This window comes from Apium graveolens, chromosome 4 (assembly GCF_009905375.1).
Source record: "Apium graveolens cultivar Ventura chromosome 4, ASM990537v1, whole genome shotgun sequence".
NCBI lineage: Eukaryota > Viridiplantae > Streptophyta > Magnoliopsida > Apiales > Apiaceae > Apium > Apium graveolens.
Window position 1 is genome coordinate 266,041,537 of NC_133650.1, and position 22,367 is coordinate 266,063,903.

General features: G+C 33.8%; 1 protein-coding gene across 1 annotated transcript; it reads left to right on the top strand.

The window, feature by feature from the left end:
• Positions 1 to 2,466: 2,466 nt before the first annotated feature.
• Positions 2,467 to 12,608, top strand: LOC141720937 (uncharacterized). The gene is made up of 12 exons (XM_074523637.1): positions 2,467 to 2,910; positions 3,453 to 3,599; positions 3,785 to 3,899; positions 3,979 to 4,058; positions 6,080 to 6,183; positions 6,822 to 6,859; positions 8,588 to 8,823; positions 9,685 to 9,778; positions 9,868 to 10,058; positions 10,985 to 11,204; positions 11,981 to 12,148; positions 12,281 to 12,608. The coding sequence occupies exons 1-12, from the start codon at positions 2,686 to 2,688 to the stop codon at positions 12,433 to 12,435; spliced, it is 1,773 nt and encodes a 590-aa protein (XP_074379738.1). The 5' UTR covers positions 2,467 to 2,685; the 3' UTR covers positions 12,436 to 12,608.
• Positions 12,609 to 22,367: the final 9,759 nt, after the last annotated feature.

Consider the following 22,367-nt stretch of genomic DNA (forward strand, 5'->3'; position numbering starts at 1 on the left):
ATGTAGAGCTGCTAGGGTTTTTCTCCAAAATATGATGCAACTTCTAACTCTAAAATTATACATCTTAATGTATATATAGGGGAGAGAGGATTAGGGTCTAACCCTAAACCTAATGGGCTTCTAAAAGACCCATTCTGTTTTGGGTTTATATTAAATTCAAATTCTAATATATATACAATTAATCAAGTCTCACTTAATTAATTTAATAATTAAATTTGATTAATAATAATAAAATATTTAAATTCATAATTTAAATAATACTCCGTTTAAAAGTTCTTTGCGTGTGACCCTTTAGGTTATTATTACGTTGACAATAATTGTATTTTCCAATAATAAAATTATAAACAATTAGTGGCATCTATTAATACACCATTACTCTCAAGTAATAATAAAAATAATTGGTGATTCAATTAAACCTTTCGAGAATAATGTACAATGTAATATAATCCCTTTAGCCTTATATTATAAATCAAACTCGAGGCATGCATCGTGTCATCCTCTGCCAGCGTTTAATCCTTCTTTCGTTGATCGATGAGTAAACTATTAAACAAATCATTATTTGAGCACGACCATGAATTTTATAGTTTTTCTCAATCAAGAGGCTAATAATATCACTCCTTTAAAATAGGAGGGCTAAATCTCATCTAGATCATTCATATTTCTCATACGATTCATAATATACCCAATGTCTACTTTTATGATTACCCGGTCAAAGATAACTTTCAATAGTTCTCGTATAGAAATATAATGATTTCAGGTCTAAGGACCAATACATCATTATCACTGTGAGATTATCTTATGACACATTAAACATGTAGTATCTTGCAACGGGTCAATCCAGCACCATGTATTTAATACATGTACCTGTATTTTGACTTTAGTATCACCATACCTACGATCAATGAGATGTGATCATCAGTCAAAAAATACACTAGTCTCAATGCATTTATTATCATCCCTTAATAATAATACTTGACTAGAGACCTTTAGGAATATTAATACTATTCTCATAATCTCATTTTTAAGTCACGTACTTAGAGATATAGATTTACATATCATATTCCAAGGACATTTATTAATCTAACATTTTATCGCAGAAAATAAAGATATAATAAATTACTAAAAAATAATCCATAGAATCATAATTAATAATCCAAATGTTTCATAATATAAACATAATAGTGTTGTCTCTAGGACACAAACACTAACAGTTAGCACTGGGCAAAATCAAGAAACAGTATGGGACATGTTTTGTTTGTTTTTAAATATTTGCAATCGAGAGAAACTAATACTGATATCAACGATTTGTTGGAGTATTTGGAACAGACGTAATAAGTGGGTTTTGAATAAGGTTGCAGGTTCAGTATTTGGTGTTTATGCAGGTGCTCTAAATTTGCTTAATGACTGGAATAATAGTCAGTCAGAGAAATAGAAGGGAAACGTAAGTGTTACTATGAGCCCAAGACGATGGTTACCACCACAGCCTGGTTGGGTAAAAATAAACGGCGATGCAACCATTTTTGAAGCTGATGGAAGTATGGGTATTAGTAGCGTGATTAAGAATGAAGCTGGGGAGTTCATATGTGCTCGAGTGCAGAAAATTGAAACAAGGATGCAGCCGAGGGAAGCAGAAACATTTGGCTTAAAAGAGGATTTGTTATGGACAAAGAGTTTGAATTTTAAAAAATGTGCTTTTGAAACAGATGTAAAGTTACTAGCTGATGCATGTAGAGGGGTTCAGGGGCGTTCATTCTTTCTCACAATCGTGTGAGATTTTATTGATCATTTTAAGCACTTTGATGATGTGCTAGTTGATTTTGTTCATAAGTTTGCGAATAACGTGGCTCATCTCTAACATGGGCTGCATATTCCGTGTCAGGCTTCCAGGTGTGGTTTGGTGTTGCTTTGGAATTTATTTCAGATGTACTAATATTTGATTCTATCTAATGAAAGTAGGTACGTTTATTTTTTTAAAAAAATTCCTAGGATAGGGGTGTAAAAAGGGTCTTTATATGTGCATTCAGGATTTATCATATAGATAAATGATACATAGGCATCTTGTATAAGATGATCACCCGTTTGATTAAAGAGAGAATACACCTATTTTCTCGAGATTTTTTTACAAATCATCATAAAAAATCAGTCACAGCATCTATAAAAATCTATCCCTTGTTTTTCATGAAAATAACTTCAAATCTCCATATTTTACTACCAAATTATCCCTATAACAACTTGGTTTATCAATTTATTTTCCAAATCATGCGACTACATAGATATACTTGATACATTTGATTAGAAAATAAAAAAATAAAACAAAGGAGAATTGCATTTAATTAGAAAAAGACAATTTGGATCAAAATCAATAACATGTGAAAAATTAACACCTGCAAAAAATCAGAGTCTTGGAACTCGTATGACGTACCCCACATTACCCCTTTAGGTATTGTAACCGAGCAGCACACCAACTTTATACACGTGGCATAACCTAATTGCCCGGCTCTACTCGTCTTCGCACTACTCCTAAACCCGCAAGTACACTTTGTACCCGGTGTTTCGTTTCAATTTAAACACTTGCTCGCTTAAAAGCACACACCACCTCTACACACACACGTTACTTACAACACATCACCATAACTTATTCTCCAATCAGCGATTTAAATTAGGGTTTAAAACCAATCAGAAAACATGCCGCCGGCGCCGACAGCCGTCGCCGCCACAGGCGGTACTGCCCCTGCAGCAGAAGGTAGACCACAAGAACAACAAGGAATCGGTAAATCTATACAGGGAATTATACGTATAGCTATCTTTTGGTACTTCGCGTCCAAGTTTTTCTCGCCCAAAGCGCCGCCGCCGCCCGGTTCTGAACCGGCGGTCCAGATCTCTAATCTTTTCCCCAAAGGCGAACCTTTGGTACTTTCTCGTATTTGTTACTGTTGAAGCTATCTCGATGAATTTGTATCGGAAACTTTGGTGTTAGGCGAATGCTTAATTGTGGATTGCTATTGATTTTAGTTGATTATGTTTAGTTGATTTTAGTTAGTTATGCTGAATCGAAGTTAGTAAACGCAGAAAAGATGAATTTAAGTACGGTGTGTGTAATTTAAAGGTTTGAATTAGGTACTGGTTGTTCAGATGTTTCTTTTAATTACTTTGGATTGAAATTGGGGTTAAATTTACTAAATTAGCACACTGGAATCATATATGGTCTTTTTAGAGCTAAAAAGTGCATGTAAAACTTGTATTTTTCGTATTTGTATTATTTGTGCTGTCTGTCAAAAATTTAGTTTGGGGTACTTGTGTGACACTTCTTTCATCCAATTAAATATCAACTTGTTTTGATCATATCACCTATTTTTTGAACCGGAACTGATTATACTTGCCTTTCTGCTAGTCTTTCCGTCTTCACCTAATATAGTATGAACTACAATATGACAATACTTATTTCTTCTCAGGATATGTGGTTTTATCTCTCTGAAAATGAAAAATTTACGGACTTTTCCAGCGAAGGTGCACTTATTTGGCACGAAACTAATATACCTTATGCAGTTTGGGGACCAGAGAGTACCAGATCTATTTCTTTGAAGTATTATCCTTCTCAGGTACCTCAACTACACTTCTGTAAATAGCTCTTAACTCGTGTGAATTTCAACGTTACAAGGCTTTGAAGTTCAAAATATGTACTCCTTATATGTTATTTCCAAATAGTCATATGCATGTTTATTATGTTTTTTCGGCTACAAACTTTTTTAATTTATATGCATGTTTCCATGAACTCCATGTTCAGGCTTTGCAGCATAATGGGAGCCTTTATGCTCATATTTTCTTTGCACGATCTGGTTATCCTGCGGATCCTATGGATCCAGAGTACCAACCTCTTACTGCCTTTGGAAGGACATACCGTAAGTTAAATGCATTTCGCACCCGCTGTTTATTGGGAATTAGTATTCGGTTAGCAATAAGTGTTTTTTTTCACCGCAGCTGTTGTGATATACTTGCCAAAGTCTAAAGCGGATAAAAAGAGGAGCCTGTTAGATGACAAGGGTGAACTAGCAACTGAGGTTTGTCTTGTTCATACATCCACTTTATTCAAATCTGAATTTATTGCTACATCTACAACAGAGAAACTGCTATATAGATCCGTATTTTCTCTGAACTCAATCAACCGGGATTACATGCACTATCCAAATGGCCTTTTTGGTGTTTGTAATAGAAGGACAAAGTAAATAATAAACTAATTTGTACATATTATATATATTAAGGGATAAAGATAATTGATTTGAATTAGCAAAAAAAGATAATTGATTTGGTATTGTAATTTATCAAGTGGAATATTAGGATTATTCTAAATAATGGTAGTAGAATAAGAGAACGACGAACCTGAGATTATCTCAGGTAAGTTTTTTAAGATAAGGTAAGTTTTTTAAGACAACAGGGTTCTGCAATTGAATGTACTATTTACATTCAAATTTTTTACAATTGAATGTACTATTTACGCAAGACACCATGTTCAGTCGCTAAACATAACAAAAAATTTACAGTTGAATGTTATATTTATGCAAAATACTTTGTTCAGTAGCTGAACATGTTTTGCACCGAGTTCAGCTGCATAACACTTCTATATAAGCTGTAATTCTCCTATAAAATCAAGTGAGTTCAGCTATAGAACCCTATTATCTTGGGAAAGTTACTTCAAATAAATCTCAGTTCCTTTTTCTGTTTATGTAAACAGTTGTAATATGAGGATTTAATTGCGCGACCCTACCAATTCTTTGTCGACATAGATTTACATCCCTTCTCTTAGCCTTGTCCTACATCATAATGTGTCCCATTGACTCAATTACTCGAAATTGACAGACTGTGTTGATTCTTTCTAGTAAGGAGTAAGATATAATATTGACAATAGGTGGAATTGTTTCTTGATGTGGAAGAAACAGAAATGCCAAAGATATAATATAAAAACACTAAATAAGAACAATAGATTCATACCTGCAAAGAAATTAGTATAATGCTGTTGATAAAAAATTTAAACTCATAAGAGCGTTGCGAGTGATAGCACTTATTGGGTGTGCCCTTTTTTTTTTTACAAATCATCTCAAATATTAGTTTTCGTTTTCTCTATTCAAGATTGCTTTTGACAACTCTTCTGTAAAATATTCTCCCACAGTTGTCACATACAAAGGTGTGCTTATATGGTCCTGTGGTACTTTAATTATATATTAGTGCACAATTTTCTTTTACTGTTAGTATACATTGAATTTAATTTAATTTTTAAAATAAATCTAATACAACATAATTTCTATCACTACAATAAATTACAGTTGTTCACTGATGTATCATGTAATCTAACCCCAATAATCATAACTATTTGAATTATACAAAAGCAGGTGTAATACTATCTCTAATGAGAACATTTTTTTAATATCTGCCGAAACTATTCCATTGCCTCCGGAAGATAAAATAAAGTTATACTGTTAATCATTATAAACAAATAATATCTTAGATTATTTTATTTCAATGTCAGGGACTTCTAAAAGAATTGACTATTATGTACCATTTTCCATTTGAAGTCTTGGTTTTTAACAGAAAAAAAAGTATGGATTTTTTGGAAGCATCATGCATATTAAAAATGTAGTATAGTGTTGTAGTAGGTATAATAAATGTAAATTATGGTGTAAGATAAAATATGTAATCTCGTAGTTGGACTTGTTTTTGAAACCTCAGATAACCTTGAGTCCTTGACTAACACAAATAAAAAGTATTCATTTGGTACCAAAAAGGATATAATAACTATTGTATCTAGCTTTAAAGACCAACACTCAAACTATCAGCCATATATCATTAGGTATGTTCTTCGTGGAATATTCGGGTTTAGGGTCATATGTTGGATCTGCCACACATTGGAAATGTTGCCTTGTGCCTCATGTGTTTATGTAATAGACAAGTTGTAGTGGATTTTGATCGTGGTATACAAATTGCACTATTATACTACCAAATGGTTGTTTGTCGGGTTGCATGATATTTAATTGTTTTTATGCTATCTTTTCAAGTCAATGATTTTATTGAGGGCTATTATATTCAGGTAATTGAAGATTCCCAAGCTGATCAAAAGGATGATGGCCCCGTAGAATGGATTTCTTACTGGAAGCCGAATATTACCATCAATCTGGTCGATGATTTCACGAAGTAAGTTTGCTATCACTAGGTTCCATTCAGATGTTTCAGCTTTCTGAGGACTAGAATTAAGTATTATAGATAAAATGCTCTAGTGCAATTATGGATCCCCTAAGTTGTCTAGTACTAGAATTATGATCCGTATAGATATATAAAGTATGCTTAATATATTTTTTTTATTGCGCATGTAATAGTGTTAATTGAATAGTTCAATGTGTTGTGATTGTATTTGGAAATACTCTTTAATGCCTTAAATTTATAGTACATTCGTCTCATAAGCTTCCTGCTTACAAATAAAATATACCGGGTATGCTTGGTCTGGTTTAGTTATTTTACGCATAATAGATGTCACAGTATAGCAACTATTTCAGTTCATTACTTGAAATGTTTATTTTTTGGCTTATCATTAGACTGTATGGTTGATCGCTATTTCACAGCAAACTTTCGCCACTACCCCACCCAAATTGTTGCTAGTATATTAGTTCTTATGTTGTGACCACTGCACGCATAAAAAAACAAAGGTCACATGTGTTATTATATTTGAGATGATGTCTGTGCTTCTTCTTAGCTATGCAGCTTATTACCATTATTCATTTTCTTTTTTGCTCAATGCTTTTGGAGAACATACTGACTCTTGATATCTTTTGCAGATACACCTACAATGCTGTCCCACCAAATATTGCCCCTTGTATCCTTAATTGTTATTGTCCATCCCTTTGAGTTTAGACTTTTTTTGGATTTGCTTTCAATCCTAATCGTATGGTTTTTAAGTGCCTTACATCTTATCAAACATGTCTTTCTTACTAAAGATTCCACACAAAAAGGAAATCAGTATAATGGTACCTATCAATGAAATCATTATTATAGGTCTATAGGTGTGATTTTGTAGGTTTATAGGTGTTTGTCTATTAGCATAGTGAAAAACAAAATAGAACATAGAACTTACATATATCTTATTATGATAATATAGGTGTGCTTTATATTAAACCAAAGTCTAACAACAAACCTTATCCCTAAAACACTAGAACAATCCAAAAAATATTTAAACCTAAATTAAAAACTAATCCTAAAAACTTGATCTTATATTGAATAATTATTTTACTAATTTAAAATTTAAAAACCAACATAATTATAACATTTTGTAGGTTTACATGTGTGTGTATTGTAGGTTTATAGGTTTGTAACTATCAGCGTAATGAAAAGCAATATAGGACGAAGAACTTGCATATATGGTTGTTGTCTCCATTCGTTTTTCAAAAACATGAATGTGATTTGTGGTGTGGTTTTTTTTATTATAATTCTTGTGAATGACTTCTCATGTGTAATTATTGCCTACGATTTTTTGTCATCAATACTCTTGATATTTCACAAGTCCCTTAAGAAATAAAAGCTCGCTATGATACCATTTGTAGGTTTATAGGTGTGTGTATTGTAAGTTTATAGGTGTGTCTCTATTAGCATTATGAAAAACAAAATAGAAGATAGAACCTGCGTATATGGTGGTCTCGTTCGCTTTTTCATGAATGTGACTCGTGTTGTGATTTTTGGTTATAATTTTTGAGAAAATTACGACATTCCATGAATGAGAAATCATACACAAAAATCATAAACATGACTATAACCATAACCAGAAAATCACAGCATGCCATGGCACAAAAGTCATACACAAGAATTTTAACAAAAAATCAGAACACAGATCAGATTCATGAAAAAACATATGGAGACGACATCCATCTATGAGGAGTATGTACAAGAACATATTTGGAAGCACAGAAAAAAAAGATAATAAAGATGTTTCAAGAGCATGAGAAGGCAAAAAATGCTCCTTTCCAGGGACACTATGATGATATTTTTGTTTTAATGCAATTTAAAATTTCAAAGGAGGGGTGTGAGAAATTACTTTGGTTTTTATTTGAAATTAGTTATAATTTTCAATAAAGACCAAATTTTTTGGATTATAGTTTAAGAATTAGTTTTGAATATTGTAGATTGTTCTAGTTTTTTTAGGTATAAGCTTTGTTTAAATTTTTTTTGCTTTATATAAAGCTCAAATATGATCATGATAAGATATATGCAAGTTCCATGTTCAATTCAGTTTTTCATTAGGCTGATAGATACATGCCTATAAAACTACAATACACACACCTATAAAATTACAATTAGCTTTGTGGTTCTGCCTATTAAGTTGTTATTGATACAATCACGAAAAAACTCATGAAAGGAGAAGAAAGGATAAAAAAAATCCTTGTGGAAGTTAGAGGCTAAAAATACGAGTCAAGTAGCCTTAATGATCTACTTATGATGTAGCAATTTGTTTAGCAGCATAATGTATAGCCGTGTTTTGAATTTCGTCGCTTTGTCCAAAATTATGTGTTGAGTCTTTTGAATGTGTTGAGTTTCTTAACTTGAGATACAGACTTGAATATTGAATCTGGTGCAGGGGGTTACTATCCGACAATTTTTTTAAATGAGTTTTGGTTACTTAAAGATAAGTTAATACCGATCAATGAGACGGTAACAGAATTGCCGTTTCATCTGGAAGTGGCTCCTATAAGCATGACCAAGTGGCAGTTATTTCTGCAGATTGACCAGTCATTTCAAATTCACCGTAGTTACGGAAGCATGCTTGAAGGCGAGGCTGATGAACTTAAGGTATAGTTGAATCTTTAGCTTATGCAAATGTGTTTTGGATTGTTGTCTCAAATCTTAACTATATGTAGCTTTCAGAAAGTGTATTAGTTGTCCTAAATACTTTTATAATTCACTTTTTGTCACTCTGCTTCTGCTTGAGATGCTGCATATATTGGAATGAGTGTTTGTATCTTATTTGAAGCTAGTCTTGTAACTTCTTCCTGTATGTGATTACCATCTCCCTTCATGCTTCAATTTATTGTTGGTTTCTTACAAAGTGATACTATTTGAGAGTGTGCCCTGCAGAGTGCTTACAAAGAGTTAAGCTAGTCTTTTGTTTGAATTCTCTTACTCCTGTGAAACATGCAGTATCATCTAGGTTGAGCTTGTAGAGGAGAATTTATTGATGATAATTTACACGTTAGATTGTTAGGTAAAAATACTTTTATACTACGGTCCTACAGGATACAAGTTAAGACTCGTCGTTCTAGAAGTTCACATTATAACAAGTGATACCAATATAGAATATTCATATTTAAGTAGTCAAAATTGGATAGAGGTATTACTTCACCCTCGTGACTTCATTGTTATTATATAATTAGTTCAGCTAAATATTTCTAATTCTCTTTCAAATTTTCATACTATATAGTCAAGTCTAAGTTTCTGGGTTCCTTATTTATAAAACGGGAATATTATTTTATTGATATTGTTCTCTTACTTCTCTTTTAAAGCAACAGCACTATATGTCTCTTGTAACCCTTAGTCATACACTGTAGATAGATGGTGGCTGCAACTGTTACTTCATAATTAACAGCATTGCAGATTTACTTTATATATTTTCTGTAATTTTAATTTGAGATCTTATTTTATTCTCTTCTGCAGAGAGTATTCTTGGAAGGTAATCCGTACCTTCTGATGATTACGATGGTTGTCTCATTACTTCATTCCGTGTTTGACTTTTTGGCATTTAAGAATGGTAAATACCTTCATCTAAACATGCAGGCTATCTTGTTCCCAACTAATGTTATTTTAAAATTATATCAAGTAAAACTCCCTTTTGTGCAGATATCCAATTCTGGAACAAAAACAAATCCATGGAAGGACTTTCAGCGAAATCAGTTGTTGTAAGCTTCTTCTCTCAGTTGATTGTCTTCCTCTACCTGCTGGACAACGACACTTCATGGATGATACTTGCCAGTTCTGGGGTTGGTTGCTGCATCGAGTTCTGGAAGATAGGGAAGGCTATGCACATTGAGGTATTACTTCTATTTATATAATTTCTTTCTTTGTATTTCTCTGTGTGGAGGGGGGGATTCTCAGGTTACAGTTGAGAGAGAAAAGAACGACCAGGCTAAAAAAGTGATACCAATTACTTATGGCTCTTGTTGGAGAAAAAAACACCTTAAAGCTCATGTAGGAGTTTGGTATAGATGACTGGCCAAAGTTCCTGAATGCTCAGCACATGTAATCGATTTTTTTTGGATTAGACTTACCTTGATGTATTCTCTTCATACCATTTTTAGTCATAGAAATGTATCCACTGATAATTATGTGACACACCTATCCCATTCCCATTTGTGATTCTTGTTGAGAAAACTGTGGCTTGTTTATTCCTATACTTTCTACTTTGCTTTACTGGGTCCTAGTTTTCTTTTGCATATGGACCATTTGTGGCTGGGACCCAAAACAGTAACAACTGGAAGGAATTTTATCTTAATTAACTGATTTTTGACAACTTGTATGTAGATTCTAGCATACTCTACACTTGAGTTTTAGTAAAGCTGCCTACCTTTATATCCAAATTGAAATATAGAAATATGTCAGAGTACAAGACTTTAATATTGAAACTAGGGCATATAATAAACAAGACTCATTAAAAAGTATATTTTGCCACTTCGAGAAGACTCTGGTGTTCAGTCTTACTAAATGAGTTTCTGGAATTTTTTTTCTTTGCATTGTTAAACACGGGGACTCATCAGTAACAAATTCTTTTCTAGTTATCTTTTAAGACTTCTGTAAGCAGATGCTCTTACTCTGGATCTCATTAGTCATGATTACTGAATGTATATTTCTTTTCTAGTTATCTTGTAATATATATTTATATATGCTCACAAGTTGAACATATTTCTTAACATCGTAGCAGGAATATGTTAAAATGTATGTTTTACCGTTTTTCTTTCAGGTTGATAGATCTGGAAGTGTGCCGAGGTTGAGGTTCCGTGATCGTGATTCTTATTCCGGAAACAAGACAAAGGAGTATGATGATCTTGCAATGAAGTATTTATCATATGTGCTCTTCTTACTTGTTGCATGTTCTTCTGCTTATTCACTTAAGTATGAACGTCACAAGAGTTGGTACTCTTGGATTCTCTCATCACTCACAAGCTGCGTCTACATGTTTGGTAAACATCTAAATTCTGTTCTGGACTTCTCCCTCTTTTGTGTTAAAATTTCCCACTTTATTTTCTGGTAAATATTTGATAGATAGTTGAAGAGGGTAAATCTATAACAGAAAATTTACACTAGATTACAGCAATGTAAACCTACTTTACTGCTTCAAATTATTGTGCTAATTTATCAGTCTTCTCAACTTTAAAAATGGACATCCATACTCTTTCATTCAGCAGCATTATTGAATCATGGGAGTGTAACCACTCATTCTTTGCTGCAGTAGCTGTTGGTGGCTTATTCAATTTGACTTTTAGATGAATTGAAATTGACTGTTAGATGTAATATTTTTCTTAGTTATCTGTTGTGGAAGAAAATCACAGTTTCCATTCTATGCGTCTGGGAATGGAGTTAGTTCTTACACCCTGGATGAACAGAAGAGTTGGTTAAATTCTAGAGTAAACCTTAAGGTGTTGGAGGAAGGCCCCAACTGAATCATATATTATTCGACACTTGTAATCTTATGTCAACCATTTACTATAAGCTTAAATTATATGATTCTTTGGAGAGTGTGAGTCCTGCTTTGTCCATCTTTTCTAGAGGTGATCTATTAGATGACATTGGACAGAGTACAACTTGGAGGAAGCCTTTAGATTCCGATTAATCTGGATCTAGGATGGGGATTTTGGAAGCATGAAAACGCATATGTACTAATATGATAAGCAACCACCATAATGTGTATAACTTGATTATGCAACTGAGCTAAGATTTGCTTAAATGTTTGTTCCAGGATTTATTATGATGTGCCCTCAATTGTTCATCAACTATAAACTGCAATCTGTTGCCCATCTACCTTGGAGACAGATGACATACAAGTTTCTAAATACAATCATTGATGATCTTTTTGCCTTTGTCATTAAAATGCCACTGCTACATCGTCTTTCTGTTTTCCGTGATGGTGAGTTCTGCTTCCGATTCTTACTCTTGTCATGTTTGGATGTATCCTCTTGTCAAGTTAATTGCTCTTCCTCTTTCTTCTTTTCTTTCTGTCAAATACTCGGTCCTAATAGAATCTTGTTCTGCATTACAGATGTTATATTTCTGATATATCTCTATCAGAGATGGGTTTATCCAGTGGATCGGAAACGAGTAAATGAGTTTGGCTTTGCCGGCGAGGATGTAGATCAGGCCTCTGGGAGCACAGATCTCACAACGGTGAACGAAGAGGAGAAAAAAACCAAGTGAGCTGGTTCTAATCAAGGAACTTAAAATATTCGCAAGACCTTGTAACAATATAGCTTGTCAACAATGTAAAACATTCTTTTTTTTGTAAAAGATAAATAATGTTATTTTCCACCTTTTTTATAACGATTTTTTTTCTAGAATAAAAACAATCATTGGAAAGTTCTTGTGGTTCATTTTCAGTTGATCAGTGTATTTCACATGCTTCGGGCGACCATACCCGTATTCACCAAAGTATAAAAAGTAATTCTAAAACGGAGGTATTAGAACTCTTGGAGATGGGTGAGTGTTTAGGCATTTCAATTCTGCAATTACAATGATAATTTGAACTTTTAGAATGTCTCCATTTTGAATTCGAATTGATCACTACCAATATCTGATAAAGTTTAAATAATTGACAAAACAAGCGACTACACTATCAAAAAAAAATTGAACCAAAGTATGGGCTTTTTATACCCGAGTGGGGATATGAGAGTGGGGATATGAGTACGAGGAGTGATATGGATATCAATTTTAATTAATGTTTAAATAATTAAATATAAATGTTTAATATTAAATAAATCTATAAATCAAATATATATTATAACAAATTTAAATTTTTTAATTAAATTTAAATTTTTAATTTAAAATATTTTAAATAAAAAATATTTTAAATAAAAAATATTTATTTCAACACTCCACCAATATCGATATAATACCCGATTCCTGTACCACTCTAACCCGGTTTTTGATACAGTATCTTAAATCAAAATACCCCTTGTAGTTTTTGGATGATTAAAAAAACTTCAAGTCCTTTATTCCAAAATATAGCACCAGGGTCATTCTTACATGTTGGACAATGTCGTTTCTCAAATTCATCTTATCTGATATTCAAAGAATTACTTAAATAATTCGTTCTTTTTATGAGTTTTATGACAGTTGACTTTCATCGGTGTGGTATTTTTCGTCAGAGCTAAGACTGTTAATGAATCGGATTTAGATTGGATCGCCCTTTATCCATATCTTGATCCATTTATTTTTATCGGATTTGGATTGATTTTTTAAAACATGATCGATATCTTGATCTATAGGATTTTCGGATCGGAACTCCGCTCCGTTATATTTAGAAAAAATGTTGTTATTATAATATGTTGAAATCAATAATAATAACGATTCACAAAATCGAATTTACAAAGTTTAATAAAAATGTTGTTATTACATTTAGAAAAAATGTTGTTATTCATTTCATGATACGACAGAAGCAAACTATTGAGATACATTTTATATAATATTAATAATGAAATGTACACAGAGGGACTTCATTAAATTATTGTCATTGAAAACAAAAAAGTAATCCTTATCCAGAATGAGGAACAACGGAGTTAAATGTAATAATAATAATAATAATAATAATAATAATAATAATAATAATAATAATAATAATAATAATAATAATAATATTCTGATTAGCTTAATTTAATAATATATATATATTCAGATCGAATTATTTATGGATCGGATTTTATAAAATTCATATTAGCTTAATTTTATAATAATAATAATAATAATAAAATTCAGATTAGCTTAATTTAACAATATATATATATATATATATATATATATACAGGTAAATGATCAAATACAAACTAAAAGTAAAATGGAAACTAAGAATTAATCTCTACCTAATTTAGGTCCCCTAAATCACCCCGCCCAACTACTCTACACCCTACCATACCCAATTTCAGCTTTTCCTCTCCGTTTTTAATTTGATTTTTCCCGTCAAACCGTAATTTTTTTTAAAATCCGATTTCACTGTATTTTTCTACATCTCTCAACGATCGATTTGCATACCATATGTGTTATATTTCGAATTAATTTTTTTAAAAAACATATTTGGTTTATAGTTTCTATTCTAAATTGATTTCTATTGGAGTAGCCCCCTATATATATTCAGATCGGATTATTTATGGATCAGATTTTATTAAATTCATATCATATATATATTAGATCAGATTTTTTTTCAGACCAGATTTTACTTTTATCGGATCGCATTTTTTTGGATCGGATCGGATATCCGATTTATTGCCAGCCTAGTCAAAGTCATAAAAATCATTAACACCCTCATCCTTGTCTTTATTCTCATATTTATCTTCCTCTTTGACAAAAATAGCATATCCACGGGACATGACGCCCTGAGAATTGAGATGCTATCCCCCCTCTTATGTAGCCGACTTGGAACTGAGATGAGGAGTAAATTCATGAAACTCATAAAAAGAACGCATTATTTAAGGAGTTCTTTAAAAATTTGGATAAGATGAATTTGGATTTGGATGAAATTGAGGAGCAACAGTGTCTAGCAAAAATTGAGGCGTCCCATTTGTTGAATATCTTTTCATAATTTGTCCCTATAGATTTATGAAATTGCATTCACGTTTATTTGGGGTCGTCCGAAAATATACTGAAACCAATAAAACTAGGTTTCCAAATAAATCTTGTAGGCAATAGTACACGAGATTTGGAGCAAAAATTGAGGCGGCCCTTTTTTTGGATATCATTTCATAATTTGTCCCTATGGATTTATGAAATTGCATTCGCGTTTATTTGGGGTCGTCCGAAAGTGAATCGGGGCTGAAACCAATGAAACTAGGTTTCCAAATAATTCTCGTAGGCAGTAGTACACGATGAAATTGAGGAGCAACAGTGTCTTCGGAAGACGACACCTTTCGATCAATAAACAATCATACTTGTTTTTCTAAAACTTTTTTGAGTAAATTCTAATCAAACTATTTTAATTTAAATTTTAAATATGTCAAAATTATGTATAATAACACATTTGTACTATTTAATGAAGTTATGATGAATTAAATATTTTTTTATAAATATTTTTTCCATTTAAAAAAACAAATGAGGATAAAATTATAGATTTTTCCCGCAAGGCGTCAATGCGGGAGGTGTTCACCACAACCCCAACATATATAAAATACTGCGATGGGTGGTTTAAGAGCCACCTGCCGCATTGTTTCATTGCGACTGCCGCAATGAAACAATGCTTCAGGTGGCAAAGTGTATTTTTATATAATTTGTTATGAAAAAATGTTTAACATTTCGGGGGCTAAGTTATTTTATATTTTTTTATAGGTAACGAAAATTCGATAAAAATTGGTTTTTTTAGTTTTCCACATTTTCAATTTTTAGCATTATATTTGTTTACTATAAATTAAAAAATTGATAAATTAAATTGGACAAGTACAAGAAAAATAAAATATTAAATATTTCATTAAATTGGACAAGTACAAGAAATGAACCTTCATCTTATGTCCATCAAATCTTGAAGGATCCAAGTAATGCAACATAGCTGGCAGCCTGACACTATGCACTCCTACAAAGGTTTCATATAATTAGTAACCAATAATGACAAGTGTATGTAAATTGACTAGCAAAGTAATTACGAAGAACATAGAATACCATGGCATATATATATCGAGGGTAAATACTCTTAAGACTATCCCCCCATTCAGCTAGAAGATCAACTAAAAGGAGTTTATGTTGTTTAATGTCCAGAATGAACAAAAACCAGTGAGCATCATTGCAGCACGGGTAGAAAGCAAAGTCACAATCCAATAATCGTGGCCCAATGCGCTGGACTGCATATGAATCATATAAACTATGCAGACCGGCCAACTGCACATCTGAGAGTTCAGCTTCGGGATGGACCTGCAACATTGAAACAATTATAAAAGATCAAATGGACTAAAAAATCAAAGAGTTATCAATTATCATCGATTATCATTTCTTACTTTTTAAAGTTATGAATTATCATTAACTTGCTAACTTACTTTATCAATAAAGAGTTAACTTACTTTTTAGTTATCAATTATCATTAACTTACTAACGCATGAACTAAAAAGTACTTTTTGTTTTACCTTCAAATTCTTGCAATAATCTTTTTAAAGAAGTTGCACGAAAAAGCTGAAGTTAAAGAAGAACTTCTTAGCCATGGGCTCCAGGCTCGAGATGGACTCCCTAACCTTCAACAACTCTATATAGGCATCCATGACATTGTTGTCTACATCACAATCCGGCTTTAAGGCCCGGACAAAATCTCAAATAAGCTCAGCAGTGCCTCTGTGATCTCTCCAAATAAAATCATTCTTGTTACCCCACCAGTGCTTGTATAGCCAAAAAACCTTCCTGTTTTTTAATGGCCTCGTCATATCAACACGCCGCCCAGGACCACCCCGCCTCAGTTTATCCTTCAACTTGTCTTCATCAGTGTCCATCTGCAAATATATTTCGAAAGTATCAAATCAAACTCATATTCATGACAAAAAACATTAAGCATATAGAAATGCATCAAAATACGTACTACAAGAATCAAACATAAAAAATGGAATGATTCAACATACGTACATCAATAATCATCCTCAAACCATCAGGAATAACACCATTACTACTACCGAATTTCACCATGCCACCTGCAAGTGGAGTCAACTCAGTAGTAGGAGTAACAGGAGAACTCCCAAAAGTGCGCTCGGTAGTAGGAGTAACAGGGGTAGCAGTAATAGCATCAACCTACAAATGCATTGAATATCAAACATTACATACATTTCTAAAACTAAAGAGTAGACTACTCGAATATGCTAACTACTCAACTATGCTAACTAAAGAGTAGACTACTCGAATATGTATAAGACACACAATAGTAAGAAAAAGGAAAGTCCTAAAACTAAAGAGTAGTACCTCAGACTGAACATCATCAGACTGAACAACAGGGGGAGCGGATAGGGGGGTCGACTGTGGAGCAGGGGGAGCAGTAGCAGCAACCTACAAATGCATTGAGTATCAAATATTATATACATCTCTAAAACTAAAGAGTTAGACTACTCGAATAACATACTCGAATATGTATAAGACACACAATAGTAAAAAAAAGTAAAGTTCTAAAACTAAAGAGTAGTACCTCAGAAGCATCAGACTGAACAACATGGGGAGCGGATAGGGGGGTCGACTGTGGAGCAGGGGGAGCAGTAGCAGCAACCTATAAATGCATTGAGTATCAAACATTATATACATCTCTAAAACTAAAGAGTTAAACTACTCGAATATGTATAAGACACACAATAGTAAAAAAAAGTAAAGTTCTAAAACTAAAAAATAGTACCTCAGACTGAACAGCATCAGACTGAACAACGGGGGAGCGGATAGGGGACTGTGAAGCAGGGGGAGCAGTAGCAGCAACCTACAAATGCATTGAGTATCAAACATTATAAACATCTCTAAAACTAAAGAGTTAGACTACGCGAATAACATGCTCGAATATGAATAAGTACCTCAATCTGAACATGATGAGAGACATGTACAGGGATAGTCGCAGCGCTAGGGACTACAGTCTCATCCTACATTAAATGTCAATACCTCAATCAAACTACATATAATTCGGTGTAGTAGACTACTCGAATAACTTACTCGAGTAAGTACCTGACGAGGACGTTTACTGGCTGTCTGTGTAGGTGAATCATGAGAATCAGAAGCAAACTCCTGCAATAACACGATAAGATAATGATCATACACACATTCACATTTAGTGTAGTAGACTGGATTTTGGAATGACATAAATGAAACGCACCTCACGTGTACGTTTCTCAGGTGAAGGAGGAGCACTTGGATCAATATGCATATCCTGTGCACGTGAGAGTCTATCAAAACTGGGTCTACTGAATGCAGGACCCCTCCACTCAGTGTTGACTCGATCATAACGAATCAGAAACTCAGGAATGCACTCATAGAACCAGTCTGGGGGATCATGGATGTGAATAACATGCAATGTCCTCATCCCACAGTCAAGCTGCACAAATTATTAACAACTATTAATCATATACCTAAACACCCTATAAAAATGCAACAATGAAATAAATGAATACAAGATTCAAATATTAAACTAACTCTAAAACACACAGCATCAACCATGTCCTGCTGAGAATACCAGTTACGCATCACTATCTTGCTGGGATCCCCACCCATAAAACGAGAAATCCTCAGCTTACTATGGGTCCTATACCGGTACATATACTGGTCAATGCTCACGTACTGCCCCTCTCCAACGAGATCTATCTGGCCATCAAGAAAAGCATACCACTCATCTCGATACTGTCTCAGAGTAGTCATATGCTGGTCCCTCTGCTAACGAGATAACCTGTCCCTCCGCAGAGCAGACATGTCAATAGGATCACCTGGAATATGCTGCAGCATACCGAACTGTCTCAAGACTCTGTCCGACATGACATACTCGACAATCTCGAAGTAAATAAGTGGAATACGGCCGAGTCTCATATACGAAGCATCCATCAGATCGACATCACACTGCTCCTCAGAATAGTCCACCGCATCAAAGAATAACCGATAAGGCTCCCATGTCATCCAACTCATCTCAAATTGGTCAAAATCCCCCCGGTACTGACCTATAAGCAAAATAATAAGGAAACATATGAAACTAGATAGTTCAAACGCATGCAAATGTTTGGTCGAAGGAGAGTTCAAATAGTAAATATGCAAAAAAGAACAATACCTGTATGGTGGTGAGGGTTCTCCCTCCGATCAGGGTTCGGCTCAGCCCATGCCAAAGCCCTCGGCTAAACAAGCTCCACACCGGGTGCAATCTTAGGAGCACCAGGTGACAACCTTTCGTGTGCCCACAACATCAATAACATCGTGCATCCATTGAGTGTTGTCGCACTCTTATGAGCAGCCTTGGTCAAACCTCTAAACAAATAGCTCAATACAGCAGCTCCCCATGCATACGATTTAATCTGAGGTAAATCCTGGATGAGCTGTAAGTACCTGTGACACAGGAAAGACGGAGTAAGTTAGAATACATGGCATGATATGGGCATGATATGCAAAAATAATACGACATTAATGTCAAATTAGAACTAAGATGCTATAAACTACAATTTAAGAACTAAAATGCATCAATTACAAGAATTATAGTGTCAAATTGGAAATAAATGAGAATACAGGGCTTCATATGCAAAATCAAGCAAAAAGGACAAGTAAAGGACTAAGATGCTATAAACTACAATTTAAAAACTGAAATGCAACAAATACAAGTAAATACCTCGGATGCACGGTATATCGACTCGATAAAAGGAAACAATATGCCCCCACTGATGTAGAAAAGATAAGCTCATGTGTAAACCACAAGATCCTGTTCTAGCCCCCCTCTGGTAGCTCTGCATATCGTTCCCTTAATTTGTAAAGCTTGACCCCGTCCTTGTACATATCTCTACGCCCCACCTCATCCAATCTTGCATCCTGCCATTCCCTCATCCAATACGCCTTCGGAGCGTCAAGCTCCCTATGAGTAACTGGACGACCCTTAACAGGGAGGCCCATAATCATGTATACATCCTCGAGGGTGATGGTCAACTCACCAAATGGAAAATGAAAGGTGTTAGTCTCTGGCCTCCACCTGCAATTGCATTCATATACAAACATCACAACTGAAAGGATTATGTCCTAAGTCCAATCATGTAATTAGGATTTAGGAATAACTTTTTATGTAATCTGTTTTGATTTCATTGATATTAATAAAAGACTTGTTTTGTTTTTATTACGGGCTTTATCTATTTAAGTGTTTAAATAAGATATACCATAGTTTAGAGTAAAGCTTTTTATGGATTATGATGAGATCATAATAGTGAGACCTAAAAGATGATAACTCTAAACTTAAATAGTTCATGGTCGTAGGATTACTAACTGGTAATTAATAATCCGTAAAGATCGGTACATATTATGCTTGCTTCATTATTAATGATGTCTGTTCTCATAGACATTTGTGTGGTGACACTATAGCTAGTATGTAGGTGCTTATTATAGAATAAGTTCACTGAACATGACTCGCACAGCTGAACAACTGATGGAGTTCACTCACGTGTCAGCAGTTGTTCACATAGTGATAGTTGTACAAGTATCCTTAGACTTGAAGTCATCATAGTCATCTTGTGTACACTGAACTATGCTTTGGTTTAGTTCTTAGTCTCCAGGGACAATTATTAGGGCTCTACTGGGTATAGGAATTTGTACACGAAGATAGTGTATGATCAATAAAGGATCTACCCCTTCCAGTGAAGGAAGTGAATGTTCAAGGCTGATCCACTTATGCTAGTTCAGGAATCTCTGGCCAGCGTGAATTAAATTAGAAAGGAGTTTCTAATTTGCATAGAACTAAGCATAGTAAATGGTAAGCAAATGATTAAATTAGATAGGCTTGACACGAGATCCATGCCTTGTATTTAATCGGGACATTGTAGGGTAGAAGGAGTTTATTGTACGGTAACTATTCACTGAATAGGTTCTTGGTATTCTAAGCAGTGAATTCATATTATCCGGATAGTCGCGATATGTTGAGAAGTATCCCTCACGATGTAGAATAAATGTGATTAATTAATTAATTAATCATATTTAATAAATTAGAGAATTTATATAAATAATGATAAAATAGTTTTATTATTATTTATTTCTACTATCGGCTTAATATTGAACCTACAGGGTCACACCATAAAAAGAGAATGATTTAATGGTGGAGGAATTAATTAATAATGGCTAATAATTATTTATTTGTGAAATAAATAATTAATTGGAAAATTTAATAATTGATTAAATGAGATTTAATTGATTATAAATTAATTAAGAAAAGTTCTTAATATTATTAATTAAGGATTTAATTTTTGGAAATTAAATCAAGAGAGAGAATTATTTCTAAAGTGTTTAGAAAAAGGATTAATAATTAAAACACCTTTTAATTATTAATGAGAATAATAAATGGGATAATAATAATAATAATATATATGGGAAAATTTTAGCTTAAAATTTTGCCTATAAATATACTATTATAAACCCTATTTTTATTTAAACCCCAAAATTTTATAAAACCTAATTCTCTCCACCTCCTCCTCCTCCTTAACATCGTTTTCTTGGTGGATACCGGTGGAGTGCTTCACGTTTGAGGAGCAGCTGCTAAGGATCTCCGATCGATACTTTTGGATCGCATATTAAAGGTTAGTAATCGATCCATATGTTTTTACCACGATTTATATGCTTTTATTTGGATTTTATATGTGTAAAAGTGTTTTACCATGCCTCCGCTGCGATTAAAATCCAACATTGGTATCAGAGCTTAGATTGTATGCATATAGATCTGTGGTAAAAATTTCAGAATTTTATGTGCTTGTATGAATTAACTATGATTTTTACAAGTTATATCATAGATTAATTTTGTCTGATGAGAAATCGTTTCTCAGAATAATTTTGAATGTTGATCTGGGTTCTACAAGTGTTGTAGATCGTCTGGGTATTTTTTTTCATAATTTTATGATGTATAGATTTTTTATTATGAATTTTTGAAGTTCTTGTAATTAAAATTCGTAATTAAATAAGTAAATATATGTATATATATAGTATATATATATATGTTTATATTGTCTGTGTTGTTTATGCTGCTGTTGAGATAAAGGCACATGTGATGTGCTGCAGTGAAAAGTACGGTGGCACGGAAAGAGAGAAGAACAGCACGGCGATCGAAAAATAGCGACTGACGTAAAAAGAACGAAGGACCGCGCGTCGACCACGCGCGCGTGGGGCTCACGCGCTGGCGTGCCACGCGCGGCGCGTGGTAGACACGCGCTGATGACGTCGTGCTGACGTCATCAGATGACGTCATGCTGACGTCAACATAGGGGGTTAGGCACGTGGGGCGCGTGGGGCGCGTGGAGGAAAGTCAGACACGCGCTGTCAGGCGCGTGGGGGGGCGTGGGAGACCTTCTTTCGGCGCGTGCGGGCGCGTGGCAGCTCGGAATAGGGCGTTTTTGGTGCCGTTGGATTCGTCTTTTCGAGACGCTTCTAATGGTATATTATATGATATTTTATGAAATTTTTCGAACTGTTTATAGCTGACAGAA

Excerpts from the sequence above, each read along its gene's own strand:
- LOC141720937 (XM_074523637.1), top strand. The coding sequence starts at position 2,686 with ATGCCGCCGGCGCCGACAGCCGTCGCCGCCACAGGCGGTACTGCCCCT. Across the intron at positions 6,860-8,587 it reads CCCACCAAATATTGCCCCTT|ACTTGAATATTGAATCTGGT; the intron begins GTATCCTTAATT and ends CTTGAGATACAG. Across the intron at positions 10,059-10,984 it reads GGAAGGCTATGCACATTGAG|GTTGATAGATCTGGAAGTGT; the intron begins GTATTACTTCTA and ends TTTTTCTTTCAG.